General features: G+C 39.1%; 1 protein-coding gene across 1 annotated transcript in view; it reads left to right on the forward strand.

Annotated features, from left to right (window-relative positions):
• PTPRR (protein tyrosine phosphatase receptor type R) overlaps window positions 1-25,584 on the forward strand; it is a 274,528-nt gene that overhangs the window by 204,739 nt on the left and 44,205 nt on the right. The window contains exon 6 of the mRNA XM_081083294.1: window positions 23,921-24,107. Within this exon, the coding sequence (XP_080939420.1) occupies window positions 23,921-24,107 (187 nt within the window). The remainder of the gene's footprint in view (window positions 1-23,920; window positions 24,108-25,584) is intronic.

Here is a 25,584-nt window from a genome sequence, read left to right on the forward strand (position 1 = left end):
AAGGAACCTCTGGGACAACTTCAAGCGTACCAACATCAGAATTATAGGGGTACCAGAAGGAGAGAGGGGGCAAGATATTGAAAACCTTTTTGAAGAAATAATGACAGAAAACTTCCCCCACCTGGTGAAAGAAATGGACTTACAAGTCCAGGAAGCGCAGAGAACCCCAAACAAAAGGAATCCAAAGAGGACCACACCAAGACACATCATAATTAAAATGCCAAGAGCAAAAGATAAAGAGAGAATCTTAAAAGCAGCAAGAGAAAGACAGTCAGTTACCTACAAGGGAGTACCCATCCGACTGTCAGCTGATTTCTCAACAGAAACCATGCAGGCCAGAAGAGAGTGGCAAGAAATATTCAAAGAGATGAATAGCAAGAACCTGCAACCAAGATTACTTTATCCAGCAAAGCTATCATTCAGAATGGAAGGTCAGATAAAGAGCTTCACGGATAAGAAAAAGCTAAAGGAGTTCATCACCACCAAACCAGCATTATATGAAATGCTGAAAGGTATTCTTTAAGAAGAGGAAGAAGAAAAAGGAACTCTTACCATTTGCCACAGCATGGATGGAACTGGAGAGCGGATAAATACCACAAGATCTCACTCATTTGTGGAATATAATGAACAACATAAACTGATGAACAAGGACTGATCCAGAGACGGAGAGGCATTGATTGGACTGTCGGGCCTTGGAGGGAAGGTAGGGGAGGGTGGGGGCAAGGGGGAAAGATCAACCAAAGGACTTATATGCAAGCATATAGGCCTAACCAATGGACACGGACAACGGGGGGGTGAGGGGGTGAGCGGGGAGAGGGGGGGTAGAGGGTACACATATGTAATATCTTAATCAATAAAAAATATTAAAAAAAAAAAATAGAAAAAGAAATAAACTTTCAGGCCGGCTAGCGTGGCTCAGTGGTTGAGCGTTGACCTATGAACCAGGAGGTCACGGTTTGATTCCAGTCAAGGGCACATGCTTGGGTTGCAGGCTCAATCCCCAATGCGGAGCGTGCAGGAAGCAGCTGATCAATGATTCTCTCTCATCGTTGATGTTTCTCTCTCTCCCTCTCCCTTCCTCTCTGAAATCAATAAAAATATTTTAAAAAAAGGAAAACAATTTCAGAACCGACACCGAAAGCAGAGTCATATTGCCCCAAACCCGTTTCACTACACTAAGAATGCCATTTAATGCTGCTGGCAACAGCAGCTAAGGGGATAAGAAAAAAATAAAACACTTTAAAATAATCAATAACAACAAAAATGGTAAATGTTGCTGATGCTTTGGTTCTATTTTGGTTCTGTTTTGTCTTCTGTAATTCCATATTTTGATAGTTTAGGTTACAGCGTGTATCTGTCACATTTAATCTGCATGCATGCTGGAACTCCCTTGTACAAAAGATTCCCTCTGCCCCTGGAAAGCTATAATTCAAGATAATGTAAACACTGGAACAAAAAATCACTGCAGTGCATTAGTAAAATGTTATCTTTTGAATGACAAAAACATATTAAATCTTAGGCAAAAGATATGACCCTTTATGTAAGTTTAAGTTCTTGTGTCCTTCTCAATGATTTTAGATTGCCAGAAATGGTAGCATGAGAAGTAAAGCTACCTTAAATATATAATAACTTAAAAGGGAAAAGGAATGCCCTCAAAAGTTATCTTAGGATGTTTCTGCTCAGGGTTTCAAGCTGAAGTTTTGGTGATATGATTTGATTTAATTTCCAAGTCTCTTATCTGGAGTTTATTCTTGTTACTGCAGTTGCTACTGGTTTTAACTTGTACACAGGAAACCAGCGCCAATCAATTTTGTTCCCAAGGTGACAGGAAACCCTGGTTGGTCAGATGTTGATTGTGCTTGCTGTTCATGCTCCACCCATCATATTTTCTTCCCTTTTGGCTGAACTTAAGACAAATTAATCAGTAGTCGACATCTGGCAGACAGTTTTGGTGTCTTCTCGGTGGTTTGTCGACCTGCGCAGTTAAAAAGTAAAACTCCAGGGCATCAAACTTCTGGGCACCAAACAGAAACACTGCCCAGAATTCTTTGTCAGGACTTGCCTGGGAGGCCCACCTTTGGGCTTTGAAATCGAACGTGTGAATTTTCTCGAGTCATGAAACATCTGTTGATTAAATAGTTCACCTTTCTCATGATGGTGAGTGGCTTACCTCACCCTATTGTAAATTCCAGATATGAAACGTGTAACAGGGGCCAAGCGTTCAGGGAATGTTAAGCTTTTTAACAGGTCTCTGCTGTGTGCGATTAAACTTTAGCCACCTGCAAATTTTCTTCGTAGTGAGTCCTACTCTACATAAATATATCCCTTATCACTGAACGCTCTGAAAGCAGTGCTGGTTCCCAGGACATGACCGATAAGATAACTCGCGTCAGAGAAGCCAAGCTTCTTTGGAGCCTCCTCTCTCAACTCTATTATGAAAAGAAAAATTATAAACCACCCACTAGCCCTGGGAACTGTTTTCAGAAATCGTTAGTTTTAAGGACTGTGGGACTAAAATGTATGTCTGATTTGTATCAGGTGTAGTGACAGCAGAGCTCATGAGAAATATACAAATTAATGTTGTGTGTGTTTCTGCATCGCAAGACGAAGAAAGGTAACAATACAGAAAGGTGAGGTTCAGATAAACCTAAAAAGGGCAGGTATGTTGGACCGGATAGGCTTTTCCTGTTCCTAAAATGTCTCGTGTTCTGACACAGGAAAAGCATTCCTATTCCCCGCGGCACTGGCAAGTCCTAGGCACAGGACCTGGAAGTACCCTGGGTTTTTAGTGGTAAGAAGGCAGGAAAGAAGTGGGTGGAGAGGAAGCGCCATGGTGGGTCCATAACTAGGGCAAATTTCCTGAAGGGCAGAAAGTGTTTAGCCATTTATTCATCCACGTCACCTTTATTTTGAGAACAAACTCTGATAGCTTGTCCTTGTTAAATGTTTTCCATGCCAAAATGTGGATACATTTAAAACTGGGGTGGACTCGAGCCACAGAGTCACCGTAGGATTCCTAAGAGAGCTCGTCGGGGTTGCTGCTCTGGCTGATCCTATCAGTTCCCGAATCATCCAACTGCCCTCCCACAGACTTCATGGAGCAGCAGGGTGATTTGGACCCACTTGTTTTATGTTTTCACTGAAGTGCCTTCATGGAGGGGCTAGGTCTGTGAAATAAGGATTACATGCTACAAAAAGTTTGTAGTGTTTTGAATCCGAACCATTATGCAGAGCCATAATCCTAGGCTTCCCAATAGGCAGGGAGCAGAAAAGCCCAATATGCTAAGTAGTATTTTTAAGCCATTAGGGCAGTGGTTCTCAACCTGTGGGTCACGACCTCTTTGGGAGTCGAACGACCCTTTCACAGGGGTCGCCTAAGACCATCGGAAAACACATATATAATTACATATTGTTTTTGTGATGAATCACTATGCTTTAATTATGTTCAATTTGTAACAATGCAAATACATCCTGCATATGAGATATTTACGTTACGACTCATAACAGTAGCAAAATTACAGTTATGAAGTAGCAACGAAAATAATTTTATGGTTGGGGGTCACCACAACCTGAGGAACTGTATTAAAGGGCCGTGGCATTAGGAAGGTTGAGAGCCAATGCATTAGGGAAACTTGGCATTCGCCAGGGACCTGTAAGAAACCTGGTAGTTAACCCAAAGAGCCTCCTGTGGCAAACCTAAAATACATCTGAAAGGCATTTAATATCCTTCCTCTCCTCTCCGCCCCCCCCCCATCATTTTAGTTTCCCTTTTGATTTGCACAACCATCTATTTGGACAGGAGCAATCCTCTGTGTGCCTGCTCTTCTTTCCACCTGCGGCCCCATCGGCAGTGTGGGTGTGTGCCCAAGGCAGGTGGCTGCCAACTGTTATTACAGTAGCAGTGAGTGCCCTTGTGCGGTGCTGGCCAGGAGAGGTGAGGGTCTATCCATGTGCAATGTTGACCGAATGACTGTAATCAAAACTGTTCCTTCGGTTCTTTAGCATCATTCCTAACCTACTGAGCTGAGAGCTTTAGGATGTGTGGCGGCAGCATATGCATGAGCGTCTGTAGAGCCTCTACTAATAGGCGTAGAGATAGCAATGGGTAACTCTGCAAAGCATTTCTTTCAGGAACATATGGCAAGTATGTTTTCTGGATGATCTTGTTTGTGTAACCCATGCATTTTACATAACTAAACCTCTCTTGGAGTGCTTAGAACAGAAAGCATTGCTGTTGAGGAGTCCACCTCTGTCTATACCAGCGGTTCTCAACCTGTGGGTCGCGATCCCTGGGGTCAAACGACCCTTTCACAGGGGTCGCCTAAGACCATTGGAAAACACATATATAATTACATATTGTTTTTGTGATTAATCACTGTGCTTTAATTACGTTCAATTTGTAACAATGTAAATACATCCTGCATATCAGATATTTACATTACGATTCATAACAGTAGCAAAATGACAGTTATGAAGTAGCAACGAAAATAATGTTATGGTTGGCCATCACCACAACATGAGGAAGTGTACTAAAGGGTCGTGGCATTAGAAAGTTTGAGAACCACTGGTCTATACAAACCCTATCCAGGGAAGAGCCAAATCGGAGCTTTAATCTGAACTGAGTAGAAAAACTCATTGGGGCAATGATTAAGGGATGGGAGAGGTAAGATTATTTATTGGCATATTTAAATATTGGCTTTAAGGTCTAGTGGTAGAACCAATAAGAAAAATGTCCCGGAATAACCATTTCTCCATACGGAAAGGAAGGAGTTAGACAAGACTTGCTGTATCTCTGTGAATGCTTAACGTTTGTTGAGCAGTGCTATGTGCCAGATGTTGAACAAGATGCATTACAACCATAATCTCATTTCCTCCTCATAACCACCCCCAGGGAGTCAGATTTTAACATCTCAACTTCAATGATGAGAGAATTGAGGCATAGACATTTAAGTAAATGTCACTGAGCCAGCAGGCTGCAGAGATGAGCTCAGGCCTGTGCCACCAAATCGCATTCTCTTTCCTATTTCCTGCCTCTCCTGATGCCCAAGGCACCCCATTATCCTTCTGTTGTAGCCTTTTCTATATTCACAGTCCGACTGGACTCAATCTTTTCAGTGGAGAAATACAACCATTCTAAAATGAAGAAGTTTGTTCAGCCTAACCCTCAAAAACCCTTCCCACTCGGAGAAGAGCGGTGATGCCGCTTTCCACCCCTAGGGGGCACCTGTGCGCCACTAACAGACGAAGAAAACTCAGGGTCATCAGAAGGTTGGGCTTTGTGTTGATACTCGGAAGGACATTGAAGCAATTCATTCCCATGTTCTCAAAAATCCTGCTGGAGATATCTGTTGCCATTTTAAAATCTAAAGGCAAATCAGACAAACAGGGAAAAGGCCAGGTAAGGATCTTAGAACCAACAGGGAGTTGCAGAAGCCTCCCTTGAGAGGCACCTTCTCATCTCCCAAGGGCAGTCCCCACAGGACGCTCGGATTTGTTCCCACAAAAATGCACTCAACACTGTTCCCCAGAGAGGGTGCCCATGGCTCTTTGGAAGATTCTCACTTGATATCAGTCAGAAGGACTTTTATTTCTTCTTTGGTAGCAATTATAAAAATGTATGTTTTAGCCCTAGCCGGTTTGGCTCAGTGGATAGAGCGTTGGCCTTCGGACTGAAGGGTCCAGGTTCAGTTCTGGTCAAGGGCACATGCCAGGTTGCAGGCTTGATCCCCAGTAGGGGGGCGTGCAAGAGGCAGCCGATCAATGATTCTCTCTCATCATTAATGTTTCTCTCTCTCTCTCCCCCCCCCCTTTCCTCTCTGAAATCAATTAAAAAATATTTAAAAATAAATAAATAAAGGTTTATGTTTTTATGGAACCAATTCAAATTGGGTTCTTAAGCCTTTGCAATTTTCATTATTTTTTTTAAAAAAAAAAAAGGATTTGTTGTCCTAACAAAACCATAATGCAACTTAATCAGAAAGTTTTATAACATTCATTGGGACTTGCATTAAAAAAAAAAAAAATTCTGTGATCAAGCACAATTTCACTGCAGAAATGACCTGCAGGAAAAGATGGGGGTGGGGAGCCTGGCAACGTTTGCGTTCATGAACCCTGAGTTCCCGTAACGCTCCAGGCCTTATCGAGGGCAGCCCAGGAGCGAATTGGCAGGACATTAGAAAGCGTGATTATAAGAGGGAAAGCTGAAATGGCCCTCATGTCAGCTGTTTTCCTCCACAGGATACTGGGTGATTCCTGTCCTAAGCAGATACTGATTACTTAAAGCTTAGCCCAAGAGTTCTTGTCAAAACGATTTCCGTAGTATATTTTGACTTGCTGAGGTCTGAAGAACTTTTGGAATTTGTTAGGTGTGGACCTGACCTTCAAGAACCAGTCAGAGTATTCGGTTAATGAACTCAGTATGCTTGAGCAAATGTCTTAAGCACTTCATTTTTAGCTCATCCACAGTTGTCTGAATGTCCTCATCTGACATGGAGAATTTTTAATGGAAAATGTATGTGCTGATAATTCAGTCAAATGAAGGTAAAACAAAGTTCCAAGGACTTACATTTTCAAATCAAAGTAACAGAGTTTCTAAAACTCATTTTATACTGAATTGGGTAATTTGAGAGACATTTCGGTATTATGGTATGGATTCCTATGCATACCAGAAATCAGTAAGCATTATTATAGGAAAATCAAGCTTTATACTATCAGGTTTTTGTTTTATCAATATGTTTTTATTGATTTTTAAAGAGAGAGGAAAGGAGAGGGAGAGAGAGAGAAACATTGATGTAAGAGAGAAACATTGATCAGTTGCCTCCCACACATACCCCTTCAGGAGATGGGGATCTAGCCTGCAATCTGGACATGTGCCCTGAGAGAAAACTGAACCTGTGACTTTTCGGTGCACTGGACGACAATCAATTGAGCCACCCTGGCCAGGGCATCAGGTTTTATATTATAGTTATCAGGTTTTGCATTATAATTGTTTGGTATATAGTGAAAGCAAATGCTAATTTTATTTTTTTATTTGGAATCAATTAAAAATATAATAAACAGAAGAAATAATTCATTTTTAGTCAGCCTTGAAAATCTCTGGGTACTTAATTCTTCTTTTCCTTCCACATCTACAAATCTCTGCCATGAATAGAAGACACGCACAGATGCATAGAAGGAACTGAAATTAGGTCAATGATGTTCCACGACCTTGATTGCAGACTTTCTGTGTATACAGGACTGTTCTGTACTTAATGCTTTTGTCCTGCATTCTGTATTGACTTTGTCAGGACACCCTAAATGTCCTGTGTCCAGATTTTTTCATTGAATTCTAAAACTTTGGCAGTTAGAGCTTTTTTTCAAATCTAAGTGGGCATCCTGTGTTTTTATTTGCTAAATCTGGTGACCCTATGCCTGTAATCCCTTTTAAAGTCTTTTAGTAGATAGACTCATTGTATATTTCTTAAGTCCACTCATCATCAGAAATAGTCATTTTAAGAATTAAGAGTCCCTAGGGTAGCTTAGGACCAGTTAACTTGCTCAGAAGACAGAATCAGCTGGCATTTAAGTCTCATTCCAGTCTCACATTCTTTGTTTATCTTAAAGGTGATAAATATGCATTTTTCTTTGTTCACAGAAATATGTTGTCCTGGAGATCTAAAGAAAATGTCATTATTGAATATCTCAGAGATTAAAAATTATCTAGAGAAATATTAGGATGACTATGTTCAGGCCTTTGGTGAAAATAAATAATTCATTTATAAAACAATACCAAAAGAGAATTCTATATAATAAAGCCTAATATGCTAAGTGCCCAACTGTTTATTTGACCATTGGACCCGTCGCTATGATGTGCACTGACCACCAGGGGACAGACATTCCAACCAATAGGTTAGCTTGCTGCTGGGGTCCCACCGATAGAGACTGGGCAAGATGGGCTGGACATGCCCTGGAGCCCTCCTACGGTCCTTCCCCGGCTGGCCGGATGGCTCCGATCGTGAGACGGGGTGGACACATGCTGGATGAATCTGTGCACCAGTCCTCGAGTAGTTTATAAGAGAAACAGAGAATATTCTTATAGCTGCTTTTCAAAACTGTGTTTTTACATATTCTCCACTGCCATCTGCCTTGGAGAAGGGCTGTTGAATATATTAAGTTTAGAACATTTTAATTTTGTCTTTACAGTTATAGATGTCATTTGGATGGCAAATCCCTATAGTGAAAACTTAATGATTATCAGTTGCATATCTAGAAGGCAGATTGAAGTGGGTTTGGTGATAAACAAAAAGTGTTATTTTACATCATCTTTCATGAACAGTGATTGTAGCGGACATGGTAGGGATTCTGTTGCAGGGGCTCAGGTGCTTACCATCACGTATATCTAAAGTGGTTGGAAAAGCCACCAGGTACATTTGTAAATGTAGATAGTTGAGGCACTGGTCTCAAAGTGGGCGTGCGCAGTGCAAATAATGTGTAGAATGGTCCGTGGGGGTGTAAAAAAATATTAGGAAAATCATTTATTTTTATCTTGCCCTTTCCTATTTAAAATCTTGTAAATGTTTTATACTTTGTGTATGTAAATACAGCAGTATATGTGTAAAATTTATAAATAAGCATATGTCAGTGGGGTGTGCTTACTTTTTTTATTTATAAGGGTAAACAAGAGGAAAAAATTGAAAATAACTAATAAGTCTACCTGAAATGGGAGATAAAGTTAGAGGGCAGATATAGTCAAATCAATCCAAGTATTTCCTAGCATACATGTATGTGGTGACGGGAGAAGATCAGACTTGGATGGTGGGCACACAATGCAACATACAGATAATGTATCATAGCCCTGGCCGGCGTTTCACAGTGGTTAGAGCGTTGACCTGCACAACAAAAGGATTGCAAGTTCCATTCCCAGTCAAGGATACACACCTGGGTTGCAGGTCCATCCCTAGCCCCCCATTGGGATGAGGCTCACCCCCATTATGGAGAGCAATCTGCTTACTCAGTCTACTGATTTAAATGGTAGCCTCACTCCAAAACACTCAGAATGTTTGACCAAATATCTCAGGACTCATGGCCTAGTCAAGTTGACATATAAAATTAACCATCACAGATACTATCAAGGAAGTGAAAAGATAATCTACAGTATTAGGAAAAAATATTTGCGAGTCATCCTATATAATAAAAGCGTAATATGCAAATCGACCAAACGGCCAAACAGCGGAACGACCATCTGGACCAACCATCAGGGACCACGCTATGACACCCACTGGTACCAGGCCAGCCAAGGCAGGTGTGATGTGATTGGTCAGGGCCCGGCCATCACCCCATGATCACCCCGCAGAGGGAGGCCCAGGCCACCCACAGGCAGGCTGTGGTGGGTGGGCGGGGCCTCCCTCCGCAAGGGAAGCCCGGGTTCCCAGTGCCGGCGGCCAGGGTAAGGAAGGCCTACTTTTGCACTAATTTCAGCATCAGGCCTCTACTATATATGATAAAAGTTTGGTATCCAAAATATATAAATAAGTTTCTAACTCAAAAATAAAAAGACAAATAGCCTAATTTAAAAATGGGCAAAGGATTTGAATAAACTTTTCTCTGTAGAAGAAGTACAAATGGCCAGAAAGCATGTGAGATGCTCAACATCATTAATCATCAAGGAAATGCAATTGAAACCACAATGAGGTGCCACTTCACTCCAACTAGGATGGCTTTAATGAAAATTATGGACAGTAACAAATATTGGCAAGAGAATAGAGAAATTGGAACCTTCATACATTGCTGGTGGGAATGTAAGATGGTGCGGTCACTCTGGAAAAACATTTGGCAGTTTCTCATGAAGTTAAACCTAAAGTTACAATATGATCAAGCAATGCCACTCTGAGGTATATAACTAAAAGAAATGGAACCATGTACATAGGAAAACTTGTGCACAAATGTTCTTAGCAGGATTATTCATAATAACCAAAAGTAGAAACAATCCAAATCTCCATCAGCTAATAAATTAACAAACAAATGTAATATATCCATATGATAGAATATACTATGCCATTAAAAGGAATGAGATATTGATGGATATTATAATATGGATGAACCTTGAAAATATTATGCTAAGTAAAAGTCAGACACTGACAGCCATATGTTGTATGATTTCATTTACATGAAATGTCTAAAGTAGGCAAATTCATAGACACAGAAAGTAAATTAGTAGAGGGAGGAATGGTGAGTAGGGTGAGGAAAATGTTAGAAAATTGATTATTGTGATGACTATGCAACTCTGTGACTATGGTACCAGTGAATTGTACAATTTTAAAAGGTGAATTTTCTGGTATGTAAATTAAATCTCAATAATAAAGAGGAAAAGTATATTTATAACTTTAATTTTAATCAATAGGTTGCCTGTTTCTAGAAAATTAGGGAGACAGTGCTTTTGGCATTATTTTCATTTGATTTGGTTGAAACATGCAAATTTAGAACATGTTTATTTATAGAAAAGCAAATGGATATATTTCCTACAGCAAGTATAAAAATGTCCTTTACATGACAGGAAATTTCAGTTCACTCTTAAAAATGTGTATGGCATTTTACTTCCCAAAAATATTTATTTTTTACCATCCATCTGCTCCTCGGACATAAGATAGATAATAAAACACAGTATCCAAAGAAAGAATGTTTTCCTTTGCCTGGTGTGCCTGCTATCTGTACTTGGGTGAATGGCTATGCAATTTTCAGGGCTGTCTTGCAACTATTTCATCTGACCGTGGATGAGAGTAGACCCAGACATAAAAATGAATTACTGTGAATGGCATCAAATCAGCATATTCCAGTTACTTGAGGGGAAAAGCTTATTTTAACTATTGGCAACAATGCCCAGTCATTTATATTTAAACATCTACCTTTGCCCTAAGCATCACTGATAACTGATTGTGTATTTACATTGGCAACAATGTGATTGTAGCGATAAAGTCAAGTGCCACTCTCTTCATTTATCACTAATACAGCTCTTCCAGGTAATGGAGGCCTTCCTTCCACCTGAGAAGCGATGGTACTTTAAATACAATCCGTGGCCACAGGATAACCCAGCAAAGTCATTGAGTCCTCACTGGCCAAAGGAAGCAACTCCCTGCTCTGAAATTCCAAGGGGAAAGGCCAGTGACTTTCGAGGGCAGCAGGCATCCTGGTTCATTCCTAACGCATTCCAACTGACCAGCGCTCACGACTGCATTGCTGGGTGGTGCACTTTTAAGTGAATGCTGAACAAACACAGGGATGTATACTTAACTAAATTGCTGTTCTTAGATAAACATTGGTGCAAACTCTGGAGGCAGTAGATTTTCATAATTTTGACTGAGTTCGTTTTAGGTAAAGGTAGACTTTGATGTGCCTGGTTAATCACTTAAGGTAAATGTTCTTACATCAAATGACTGAGAAGTATTTCTAGAAGCGTTCAGAGGGATATTAAATTTCATTCCTTTTTTATTTTTAAAATCTTTACCATTGAAAGTATTACATATGTTCCCTTTTTTCCACATTGACCCCTTCTAGCCAGCCCCCACCCTAGGCCTTCACCACCCTATTGTCTGTGTCCATGGGTTGTGCATATATACATACAAGTTCTTTGGTTGATCTCTTCCCATCCACTTACCCACCCTCACCTTCCTTTTGAGATTCTCTAGTCTGTTCCATGCTTCTATGTCTCTGGATCTATTTTGTTCATCAGTTCATTTTGTTCATTAGATTCCACCTATGAGTGAGATCATGTGATACTTATCTTTCTCTGACTGGCTTATTTCACTTAGCATAATACTCTCCAGGTCCCTCCCTGCTGTCTCAAAGGGTAAGAGATCCTTCTTTGTACCACTGCATGGCTATCCCATAACAGGCTACAAAATATTTGAATCGTCTATATAGGTCTCTTTCCTCAAAGTATATAAAGTCCTCAACATCAGAGGTCATGTTTTTTTTTTTAACTCTGACATCCACAATACCCCTGTCCTGAGCCTAGCGTGGTTTGTAGAAAATAGTGGGCACTCAATGTTTGTTGTTGAACTAAGTTCATCACAGCTTTGTGGTTAAGAATAAAATCTCAGGATTCACACTACCTTCCTATATGACTTTTGGTAAGTTACTTAACATCTTTAGCTTCCCCATATATAAAATCAGGAAATTCATAACACCTCCTCAAAAATTGTTTTAAGAATTAAATGAGATAATAAAAGTAAACCAATTTTGCAAACTTAGCTTAATTTATGTTAGCTGTCATCATCATCAACATTAATAACACTTATTGCATACACTAATTACATTCAACGTTGCATTATTACAACTGTATTAGCCACACAGCCACCTTGGGATTTGGACACTTATCCAGGGACCAGCTAGTCATTGCTCTGGGAATTTAATGGAAAACTAAACCAGGTCTCCTGCTTGACTCTGGTTAGAGGGAAGACAGACTCAGTGAAAATAAATACTTTGTCTTTTCATGACACCTCCCCCACCCTTTTCCCAAAGAAGGCAGAAATGAGGAAATTTGCACTCTGACTGCAAACATATAATAAGCAGAGGTTCCAAATAAACTCTGGGAAGAGAAGATACCCTTAGAAGATGTCTGGGGGATGTGTGTGTGTGTGTGTGTGTGTGTGTGTGTGTGTGTATACTGATTTGTATAATATCTACCTGAAAGAGAATTAAGACCATACCTGGAAGATAAAAGCAGTGCAGGCCATCACAACAACCCAGAGATGTATTCAGAACATTTGTTACCACGGTTACACTGACTAGGAAATGTGCTGCCTATTGCTTGATACAGATATATGGAATCCTGAGCTGTGTGATAAAATGGTTTTGTATTTTCATTCATGAAGCCCATAATGGGAATTGACTCTTACTAATATATATTGTTCTTCTTTTATATTATCTTATTCTCTAAAATGTCTGTTGTGTTATGCAAACACATATACTACATGTTGACTACAAAATTTTCCATTGACGTCATACCAGCTAAAACTAATCAGAGCTGCCACTGTCCATGGGTCTATACATACATTGCAGTGAAACTTACACTCTTGTCATCTAAAAACAGTCTCTGTGGAGCCCTGGCCAGTGTAGTTCAGTTGGTTGAGCATTATCCCATGCACCAAGAGGTCATCGGTTCGATTCCCGGTCAGGGTACATGCCCAATTGCAGGCTCGATCCTCAGTAGGGGGCATACAGGAGGCAAGCAATTGATGTTTCTCTCTCTCTCCCCCTCTCCCTTTCTCTTTCTCTCCACCTCCCTTCCTCTCTCTCTAAAATCAATAAAAACATATTTTTTTAAAAAAAGTCTCTCTTTCTGGGAAATGTTTTCAAGTGCTCCAGCCCATTCTTTTTCTTTATCTCTTTCATTCATTTGTTGTTTCTATCAACAAAACTTTTAATAGGTAGACATTTCTACCATCAAAATGATGCCATAAAATTATAACAAAGAACATCATAGCTTTAAAAAATTATAACAAAGATTGATTATAAGATCTTGACAATTTTTCACTACTCTCTAATTTTAGAATATTTTCATTATTCCAAAAAGAAACCATACCCATTAGCATTTATTCCCCAGTTTCTTACTCCTCAACCTCTGGCAACTACCCATCTACTTTCTATCACTGTGGATTTGCCTATGCTGGATGCTAGACATTTTATATAAATGGAATCATAAAATATGTGATCTTTTGTGTTTGCTTATTTTACTTAACATATTTTCCTTAAGATTTATTAATGTTGCAACATGAATGTTGTGTCAGTACCTCATTCCTTTTTGTGGCTGAATAATATTATATGGGTATATCACATTTTACATAGGAATTTGGTTGATGGACATTTCTATTGTTTTCACTTTGGGCTATCTATACTAATAAAAGGGTAATATGCAAATTGGTCAGGACACCCTCACGGGAAGAGCAAACAGCAGGCCGCGTGGGGCGACCAGGCCAGCAGAGGGGGCAGTTAGGGGCGACCAGGCTGGAAGGGGTGCAGTGAGGAGCAACCAGGCTGGCAGGGGGAGTCAGTTAGGGGTGACCAGGTTGGCAGGGGGGGCAGTTAGGGTCAATCAGGCTGTCAGGCAGAGGTGGTTAGGAGTGATCAGACAGGCAGGCAGAGGTGATTAGGGGTGATCAAGCTGGCAGGGGGGGCAGTTAGGGGCAATCAGACAGGCAGGCAGAGGTCATTAGGGGCAATCAGGCAGGCAGGCAGGCAGGTGAGCAGTTAGGAACCAGAGGTCCCGGATTGTGAGAGGGATGTCTGCCGGTTTAGGCCTGATCCCAGCAGTAGGACATCACTCGAGGGATCTCAGATTGGTGAGGGTGCAGGCTGGGCTGAGGAGTACCCCCCCATGCACAAATGTCATGCACTGGCCCTCTAGTCTATATATATAAAAGCCTAAGTGACCGGCCAACTGTTTGACCAGCCGACCAGTAGCTTTGATGCAAACGGACCACCAGGGGGCAGATACTCAACACAGGAGCTGCCGAGCTGTGGTGACTTGGCAGCTACAGTTCTTGGGTGACACACCTGGAACCAGAAATGAGGGAGCCCGATTCTGGGGTGCGTCACCTGAGAACAGCTCTCTCACAATCTGGGACCCCTCAGGGGATGTCAGAGAGCTGGTTTTGGCCTGATCCCCACAGGCCAAGCCGAAGGATCCCACTGGTGCACAAATCGATGCACCAGGCCTCTAGTTATGAATAATTTGCTATAAACATTCAGGTCAAGTTTTTGTGTGGACAAGTGTTTGCACTTCTCTTGGATATATACCAAGGAGTGGAACTGCTGGTCATATGGTAACTATAGATTTAACTTTGTGAGGAGCTGCCAAACTGTGTTTCCAAAGCGGCTACACTATTTTACACTCTCACCAGCAATGTATGCAGGTTCTAGTTGTTCCATATCCTCACCAACACTTGTCATTAGCTGTCTTTTTTATTATTGTCATCCTAAGAAGTGTGAAGTGGTATCTTCTTTTGGTTTTGATTTCATGATGCCTAATGAGGTGGAATGTCTTTTTCTTAGTTTATTAAATTTATTGGTATGACATTGGTTAATAAAATTATATAGGTTTTAAGTGTATAATTCTATAACTCATCATCTGTATATTGCATTGTGAGGTCACCACCCAAAGTCAAGTTTGCTTTCATCACCATATGTTTGACCCCCCTTTTACCCTCTTCTACCTCCCTCCATTCCTCTTCCCCTTTTGTAACCACCATATTGCTGTATGTGTCAATAAGTTTTTTGTTTGTTTGTCTTATTTGTTTGTTTGCTACTTTCAGTTTTATATCGCACTTATAAGTGAAATCATATGATTCTAGACTTTTTCCATTTGACTTATTTTTTTTATGATATGTATTCTCAAGATCCATCCATATTGTCACAAATGGCAGTATGTCATCTTTTCTTATGGCTGAGTAATATTCCATTGTCTATATATACCATATTTTCTTTATCCAGTCACTGGAGGACACTTCAGTATTTAAACATCTTTTTTTTATTTACCTCCAGATTCTCAACTATATTCTATCTGTCAATATGCTTATTCTTATGTTAATGCCACACTGCTTTGGTTAGTGTGGCTTTGTAGTAAGTTTTGAAATCAGGAATTGTGAAACTTATGCCTTTGTTCTTTTTCAAGATCATTTTGGCTATTCTGAATTCTTTACATTTCCATATGAATTTTAAGATCAGATTGTGAATTTCTGCAAAGAAAGCCAGTAGGAATTTTGATAGGGATTGTGTTGACTCTAGAGGTCAATATTAGTATTGCCATCTTAACAATATTAAGTCTTCCAATACATAAACATGATATATCATTCCACTTATTTAGGTCCTCTTTAATCTTTTTCAACAATTATTTGTAATTCTCAGTGTACAACTCTGGCACTTTTTGCAAAGTTTATTCCTAAGCATTTTATTCCTTTTGATGATGTGGTAAATGGAATTGTTTTTCTTAATTTCATTTTCAGATTATTCATTGCTAATGTATAGAAATACAATTGATTTCTAATTTTGATTTTATATCATGAAACCTTGTGGAACTCAAATATTACTTTTAATTTTTTGTTAATTCCTTGGGGTTTCCTATACTTGAGATCATGACATCTGCAAATAGAGATTTCTCTGTAGATTGCAGAATTCAGTTTTAACAACTTGGTCTGCACAAGCAGATATTGTAAAAACAAAACAAAACTGAAGAAGCTGAGAAGTTGTATATTTTTTGATGATTTTCACATTTTTGCTCAGTTCTATGGGTTATTGTAATCATATGTCATTTCTGGCCGTCAAAGTAAAGAAGTGTACTTAATTTAGTTGAAATGTTCAGTGATAAAATGTTTTTTTGGTAATTGATTGATTAAAGAGACAGGAAGTTATCATTGTATTGTGTTACTTAGAAAATGTTTTGCATGTGTATATAACAGCTAAAATTCAAAGAACAATTTCTCATTTCAGAAAGAATGGTTTATTCATTGAAATTTATCAATATTTCTTCAATGCCATTTTTTTCTTAACTAATTATATGAACTTGGAAAAACTAAATTTTGGAACTAAAATAATAGCAACCATCATTTTGTTCTTTTGTTGAAAGGGATACAGCCTCCTCACCATGAGTGATAGTCAAAACAATACCAAATGCCAAAAAAAGAGTCAAAATTAATCATACATGGTTACAAGACAAAGCACTAATTTTTTTTCTTTTTCTTGGAGCCAAGATTTTTTTCTTTTTTAGAACAAAATTACCAGGGTTCTTTAGGGTGTTAATGCTCAGACTTCACTGATATTTACATAAGACTCAAACTACATATCAACTATTACATTTTCTGTATTTAGTTAAGCTTGGTTTCTCCATTCTAAATATTCAATCTCCTGTTTCACATGACCAGAAGGATTGGAAAAGCCATCACAGTACAGTAATTACACATAGCATTACCCTAACCAATTTATTTGCACCTTTCATTCATACAAACAAAGAGTTGTTTTTCATGTGTTCAGGACTGGATACAAAGGGAAGATTAAAGTAAAAGTCTTTGCACACAAGGCGTTCATACTTTAGGGTAAGTCATTTCTAGTGAATAAGATATATTGGAGATTCCAAAATGGCAGTGAAATAAGTGAAAGCTACACTGACATGCTCCCAGAACCTAACTGTACATACAACTAAAATACAGAAAAAACACCCTGAAAAATCAACTGAAGACACCATGAAACCTAACAATATTCACATCATAGGAGTAACAGAAAAAGAAGAAGAAAGTGAGCAAGAGATAGAGAATGTGTTTGAAGAAATAATGGTAGAAAACTTCCCTAACCTGGTGAAGGAAAAAGTCACACAAATTCAGAGAGTCCTAAGCAAGAAGAATCCAAACAGGCCAAGAGTCATCTTCATGCCTCTTCTACACTCTATGTGTCCATTAACTGCTCCAAACTTAGAGATAACAGTGGAATGACCGGTCGCTATTACACACACTGACCACCAGGGGCAGACACTCAACACAGGAGCTGCCCCTTGGTGGTCAGTGCACTCCCACAGGGGGAGCTCTGCTCAGCCAGAAGCTGGGCTCATGGCTGGAAAGCTCAGTGGCAGTGGCAGGAGCCTCTCCCGCCTCCAGGGTAACACTAAGGATAGCCGTCAGTTGGACATCCCCTAAGGGTTCCCAGACTGTGAGAGGTGCAGGTCGGGCTGGGGGAAGCCCCCCCCCCGCCCCAAGTTCACAAATTTTGTGCACTGGGCATCATATATATATATTTGAAGGACATACACACAAAATGTTATTAGCTGCTATGCTAAGTGTTGATATAATAGGATTTTTTTCTTTCCTTTTTTATCTGTATTTATAGTTTTTCTATAGTGAACATGTATTATTTTTGAACCTGAAAAAAAGTTTCTTATTTTCAGGATATGAAGTAAGAAAGGCTTGAGGTATGAAAAATGGTTACAACTTAGATGACCGCTGACTTTGCATATATAACACTGCTACTAATTCTCCACTAACCAACTTTCCCAACCTTTCCTTCTTCAAATATTTATCAGTGTATATGTCATAATAGCTCCCACATAGCTAGCCATGTGTGCATAGAGTGAAGTAGGAATTGCCATGTGATCATTATTAATTATTGTAATCATTCAGATATGTATGTTACATGCCAGATACTGGGCTGGAAATGTTTACAACTTTCTGCTTCTTTAACTTTTATAATGTAAATCAATCCTATGAGCTTAATTATTATCCCTATTCGCAGAATAAGGAGTTTGAGCCTGAAAGAACCTAAATGAAGCATTGATTTAAACTCAGATCCCAAAATAAATAAATAAACTCAGATTCCAAGGTCAATGAACAATGCAACAATTTCAATGTGTTTTTAAATAATTGTTTTTATTTTTTAAATAATAAAAAGATGTAGCAAATTTGGTTGCTTTATGCATACATGAAAGGTTAGATATCATCATATTAATTCGAAAGTTGTTTATGTAATCACTCAAAAGGGAGAGCAACAGTCCACCTAATGATGTAGGTGCTTCCAAGCAGGGAAATCAATCACTTCCCCCACCAAAAATGTTCTCCGTTTTAAAATTTTCTTTCTGCTTCAAAGTGAAATTCATTAATCATCTCCCTGGGCCTGGGCCTGGTACCTTTGCACTTACTGCATTTCTTCCCTACAGGATTTCCTTTGAGAAGTTTTACTATGGATGCTCACAATACCTCGTCATTCCTTTCAGCTTCTAGAAATTAGTAATACTGCAGTGATGTCACATTTCACTTTCCAAGAGCTTTGAATTTAAGTCACAATTTAACTCTCCCTAGCACTCCATATCATTTTCTTTTACCCTCTCATCTGTCAAGTGATCCAGGAATGGGGTTAGCACTCTATAGAATTTATCTGAAGATAAAGACATGAAGAGAAACAGCAAACTGTTTCTTAAATACCATCACCCTTGGAGTTTTAAAGTAATAGAATCTGGAGTTTCAAAGAACTGTGGAAGCCAGTCCATTTACCACGGTTTTCTCCTATATTGTGCAAATGAACAAAAATATTTTTTTTTATTTTTAATTGGAAGCCCCTTAGAAAACTAAATTTGTGGACAAACTGAATGAGCAAAATTGAATCAGAAAAATCAAGTTGGGGCGATGAGGTTAAGCTCACCTTTATGATTAAGCCAAGGGTGTCGAATTTGTGACCATTATGATTATAACACACCAGGAGGGAAGGTTGGACCAAAGGTCTCAGACTCACAGCATTTCAGATCTGGAGAGGATGTCCATCTTAAACTTAAACTTCCAACTTCTCACCGTGGCGGTTGTATATTAATAAAGACAGCTCTGAACAAACTATTCTTTACAGAACAACAAAAAGAATTATGATTGGAAAAGCTCTCAAAGATCAAATCTGCTTACACTTGCCCTAAATTATTAATTCTTCTTATAATCTTTTGATGCATATTTTTCTGTTCTGGTTTCAAGTACTTCAAGATAAGCAGCTGCCACCGTTTCCCACTGGAACTCAATTTCATAATGTAATAGTTTCCAAAGTACATCTTCCTGGATGACAGGCAAAACGGTCATTGTTTCACTTTATTTTCTGACTCCCATTTCCATTCCTTATTGGGTACTAAATGAGGTGCCAGGCTTGAAGTCTTACTGCTGTTGATGGCCAAGATACTGCTAAAGGATCAGCCAGATATGAGAATTGGGGCCACAGGCTGGGAAGCCTATCCCTCCTGCTAAAATCCAGCTTCTAAAATCCAGCACACAGTCCCAACTACCAGGAAAATAAATGCCTAGTTTTGAGTTATTCCAACACTCAACTGTAGTGTCTTGTAGTGTCTCGTTTGTTTGTTTGTTTGTTTGTTTTTTGGCTGTGTTTTTCCTCTCACCTTTCGGTCGTTAGGAGCACTGATGCAGGATTCAACAGTTTCAACAGAGAATTGTTTATATTCTCTTGCTGAAATTAATGTGTGGCCCTGGTCCATAATATTTATTTATACATGCATTCCTTTTTACTTGTCATTAACATGCTGTTTATTGCATTCCTTTTACCTTTCCTTAAGAATTTGCTTTTTCCTTCAATTGTTTGCATTGATATCTTTTGAATTTCCTCCCTCTTATTTATTTTTTGGCATAAATAATAATTGGTGCTACAGTGGGAACTTGATAAAGCTTTTTATTATGTTTCCTTTTGTCCAACAGCAGCCTGAGGCATAAAAAAGTTTGAACAGTTCGTCCAGAGTCACACAGCAGTAACAGAAACAAAGTTTTACTAGGAGTTGGTGCTCTTAGTTTTCTGCGTTTTGTTTTTATTAAAGGTTCAGGTGTCCTAATATTTCTGTTGGTTTTTTTTTCCTCTAAATCCTTTCCATTTTTTTTCCTGTATCTTTATTTGAATTTTCTCTTAAATTATTATATTTGTTTTATTTTTTAAATGTCTTTTTGATTCTGTCCTCACTTCTTATCACTTTGGTTTATGAGTACTGTAGAACAAATTCACACTCTCTTACTTCAGTAAAGAGTAATTTTCTTCTCCAGATCATTAGTCAGTATTGCTAGTTAAGAACTTAATATCTAAAAATATGTGAAGATCTTCTCCAGATTGTTCAGTAAATGTATTAAAATTTTTGATAATTTATTTGGGGGAAAACCCAGGTGATTCTCACCTTTACCATATCCCAAAATAAATTACAAGTAGGTTAAAAGATTAACTTTTTAAAAATCTTAACTTCCAAGAAAAGTTGAATGATGTAAGAAGCCACATAAAAAAAGATTAATATGTTTAACTGAATATAAATATAACTGTTTAAAAATCCTTAGTATTTTAAGGCAACAGTAAACTGTACATTTATAACAGATATGTTTAAAAAATAACTACTACTTATCTATCATAGTAATCAATAATAAGTACATTAATGTCATAATGTTAACATTAAGAAAGAGCATGAACAGACAATTCTCAAAGATAAGGATTAATAAATGAAGTTATCTGAACATGTATTTCTCTCTAACCAAAGAAAGAAAAAGTAAAAAAATAAACCATTACTACCTATAAAATAGCAAAATTTAAAAAATCCGTTTAAATGCTAGTGAAGTTTGTGTGACGAGTGATTTTAACTCCTCTTTAAAAACTTCTGAATTATACAAATTTGCTACAATAAACATGTTTTTGTAACAAAAAACTAACATTTTAAAATCTGTATGGATGTGTAGTTAATCCTTTCAAGCACAAGACATGACTAAGTTTTCAAACTTTAAGTTGATTTTACTGACACAATTTCCTAATTCCACCACATTTCAGTAAAACTAAATATTGTTTGCTCCTAAATATAAGAATTAACAAAAGCAGAGATTTCTCCAAGGTAAGGGCATCCAATGGTAATATTTCACAGCCAGGATAGGAAAGGCCTTACCAGGCCAAGGGCTGCTTTGTGGAAATGTACTCTGTAAGGGCAACAGCCTGTGCGAGCTTAACTTCCTAATCGAACTCTGAGACATTGTGTGAGGTTTTAGGGTGAAGTGCTCTGGAATTGTTTAGGGTTCAGAGGAAATGGACTTGCCATAATAAAGGAAAATTTTAAGGTAAATAGGTAATCAAGGAAGACGTATTTTTTATTTTACTTTTTTAGTGACAAAGGTGTAGATTCTATCCATTGACTTTTAAATATTAAAGTTAATCTCAGTGTAAACAATTTTCAAGTTTTTGTGAAGAGCTCTTAAAATAGATCCCTTAGAGAAGCAGAAGGTGGGAGTTCAGTAGGACTTTATTCATTATTACTTAAATTTAATGATAGGCATAGCTTTTTATAAGCCATTTACTTACACTATCTGTTTACCCCCGGTAATAATCCTCTGAAGTAAGTACACTTAACTATGTGTTTTACAAAAGAGAGGAGCCCGACTGGATTGGCTCAGTTGGTTGAGCGTCATCCTATGCACTGAAAGGTTGCCGGTTCAGTTCCAGTCAGGGCACATACCTGGGTTACAGGTTCCATCCCAGGTCAGGATGCATAAGGAGGGCAACCTCTCTCTCTCTCTCTCTCTCCCTCTCTCTCTCTCTCTCTCTCTCCCTCTCTCTCTTTCTCTCCCCCTCCATGTCCTCGAGTGAGGATAAAAATAAAAGAGGAGGAAATTGAGATGCAACGAGGCTACATAGCCTGACCAAAGGTGCACCACAGCACCATGGGAGAGGCAGGGTTTGGGCCCAGATGAATATGACTGCAAACATTGAGTTCTTAGCCCTGAATACTGTATTGCCTCCACATTATACCACAGTCAATCTTGACCTTCATCCCAATAATAGACTTCAACTCTATGGAGGGAACTGTATAGTCTAACATGACCTGCCCACCCTACCCTTGCTTTTGGGGGACAAAGCAGACAGAGCTGGGGTTTTAAATTCTAAGTTGGGTTGAACCTTTGCTTCACTATTGCGTTCCTAAATTAGTCCTTTCTTCACCTGTGAAATGGGTGCAAGTAATCCCACAGAGAGCTACTGTGAAGATTCAGATACATGTGCAAAAGTGCTTAGAGCAGGTGCTTGGCAAATAATGGGTGTTTAGTAAATATTCGTTTCCTTTCTTTTCTTGCCAGACAAAAGTCATTCTTCCTTTAGTAAGTTAGTTTGCATGGAAATGCTTTCATGGCTCTGTTTATCACAGAAGCCTTAGAAAATTTACTCACTAGGTCTATCTATTTTTCCCTGCATGAGATTATTTTATTAAAAATATCAAAGGAGGCAGAGTGTGGAGCACTGTTTGTCCACCCAGAGGCATGGCCCTGCACGCACACATTCTCCCATGTGGTCACGTGACCCCTCACACCTGGGTTTGCTCAGATGCCGGCTGTGGCTCCATCAGAAAAGGCAACACTCAGGCCAGGAGCTGGAGGGGGAGCCTGGCATCTCAGAGGCTTCTCGTCCCAGGTTTGGGCCGGGATGCTGTGGGAAGCCAAAACAGAAGTTGATATTCGCTGATGTTCTGAACGCTCTCTTTTCTGGGCTTGAGCCGGCTTTTTCTAGTCTTACAGTTTCTATGATTCTTGCCTCTCTCATCTCTCCTACATAACTGTGTCCCCCAATTCCAAAAACTGCTTATATGCTATTTCTCAAAGATAGCTTATCACTTCCTGTTCCCACACTTTTTCTATTGTCAGGCTCTCTATCTGAAATAACCCTCGACCCCAAATGAACCCATTGAACTTTTACTTTCAAGGCCCAACTGTCATGCCTCTTTCTTCATGCACGTGCTCTGAGCACTCTGAATGGATAGTCCTTACTTACCTGCTACCACACCGCTGGGGCACTCGGTGTCATTCAGGGGACAGATTGCAGATACCTTTGTCTTTTAGAACTGAAAATTGACTGAGTAGAATAATGGTTTAAAATGGTGTGTGCTTAGCAATCCCTTACTATAGTACCTATGAAACCAGCAGAAGCCGAATTCTCACAAGTACACTAAAAACTATTATCAGAATCACAAAGGAATTTCTGCCAATTTCAAGGCCAGAAGAACTGGATTGAGAAAATGTCAAAACTGCTTTCCCACTAAAAATAGATTAAAATTCTCAACCTTTAAGCAGAACCATTCTTGGCTCCTCTCCATCTGTTGACCTTTTACCCAGATATACAGGAGCCATGTCGCTCACCACCAACATGCACACAAACAAAACAAGTGAAGGGGCAAACGTCTCTCGTGATGTTTTGGGGTATCCAGAATGCTGTCCCATAATCCTAGTGCAATGATCCAAAGGAGTTAAAAATAATTATAGTTGCTGTACTCAACTATGGTATCATAAGAGAAAAAGATATTTGGATATATATCAGTAAAGGTGCTTACCGAATTGTGTGTATGTCCAAAAAGACAATATTATGCTACCAAAATAATTAATGTGGTGTTTAATCCTAATAACATTCTTCTCCAATGCAGAAGAGGGTCCAACGTATCTCTTACATTGGACATGAGCAGCTTAGGGAATGTTGAACCCTTCGTGGCTGTTCCAACCCCACGGGAGAAGGTAGCAATGGAGTATCTACAGTCAGCCAGCCGAATTCTCACAAGATCACAACTGAGGGACGTCGTGGCAAGTTCACATTTACTCCAAAGTGAATTCATGGTGAGCCTGTTATTATTTGCCCTTCGTTAGGTATTATGATAAACGAGCCACTAGAGGCACATACTAAGATGGCACCACCCTGCACGGAACAATAAAAATGGTTACAGGTAAAAGGTTAAGTGCAAGGTTTTAGATCTACCCTGTAGCTCATCAACTATTGATGTGTTCAAACTAGAATGTGATAACTCCATTGAGGCAGACTATGGAGGAGATGGCCAGGCAAAGGATTGGCAAGAGGAGCAGGCAGAGAAGAGCATTCCAGAAAGAGGGAACAGCTTTGCTGTCTTTGAAGAGCAAGTCAGAGGCGATACCCTGGTTTTGTTACTTGAGCAACCAGGTGCTCTCTAATGAACTATGGAACACACGAGAAGATCAAATGTGGTAAAAAAGTGATGGTGAGTTTCACCTAAAAATTATGGTGACTTAGTGTTGCCGTGATAACTAGATTCATGATAACACATTTCTACTCGGAGACATGTATACAGATTAGGTCTTCTTTGGCCTAATTGTTACCCAAGGGGAATGTCCATGTTATACTAGTAGATCACTCTGCATCTTACGTCAGTTGTGCATCTTAAGCTATAACTATTGAGAGTAATAAATTGATCATTCTCAGGTCATTTCAGATATTTCCATTACCCTAATGGTGAAAGATCCAGCAATGGATTAGATCTACTATTAGCCTCATCAATGATTATTAAGTGTTTAAAGTAAAACACAAACATGCAGTTTTTTTTAAGTAGACTTTGTAGTGTAGACTTAGTGAAATAAAGCAACTAGTCAATGATCCCACAACTAGCCAAAGGTACACCCATTATTCTTTTCTAGAATCACAGAGAGTCTTTGTTCTTTAAGATGAGCCCTGCCCTAACCAGTTTGGCTCAGTGGATAGAGCATTGGCCTGTGGACTCAAGAGTCCCAGGTTCGATTCTGGTCAAGGGCATGTACCTTGGTTGTGGGCACATCCCCAGTGAGGAGTGTGCAGGAGGCAGCTGATCGATGTTTCTCTCTCATTGATGTTTCAAACTCTCTATCCCTCTCCCTTCCTCTCTGTAATAAATCAATAAAATATATTTTTTAAAAAAAGATGAGCCCTTAACATAGCCTGCTTTCCTTAAAGGAAAGATGGGGCAACAAGGCAGCTGAGAAGAGAGATAATGCTGGAAGATGACAAATTAGTGTGAGTCAGAAAGCAGGAAGGAGCACAGGAGGAATAAAGATATCACCGACTCCGTGGCTTTGCCAAAACAGACTGACCTCTTTGAAATTGCCAAACATGAATGTGTGGTTTCTACTGACTGTTCAACAATTTTGCTTATTTTGATAACTTGGACTGAGAATTTTAACCTTTAGTTAGAGAGTAGGGATTAATATTATAACTATCTAGAATAATGCAAGTTTAGGAAATATTTTAAAAATATGTTACTCCTCTTTGTAGAGCAAGTCTCAAATTCATAGTATAGTCAGGCTTTTCTCA

Source organism: Myotis nattereri, assembly GCF_964212035.1.
Source record: "Myotis nattereri genome assembly, chromosome: 2".
NCBI lineage: Eukaryota > Metazoa > Chordata > Mammalia > Chiroptera > Vespertilionidae > Myotis > Myotis nattereri.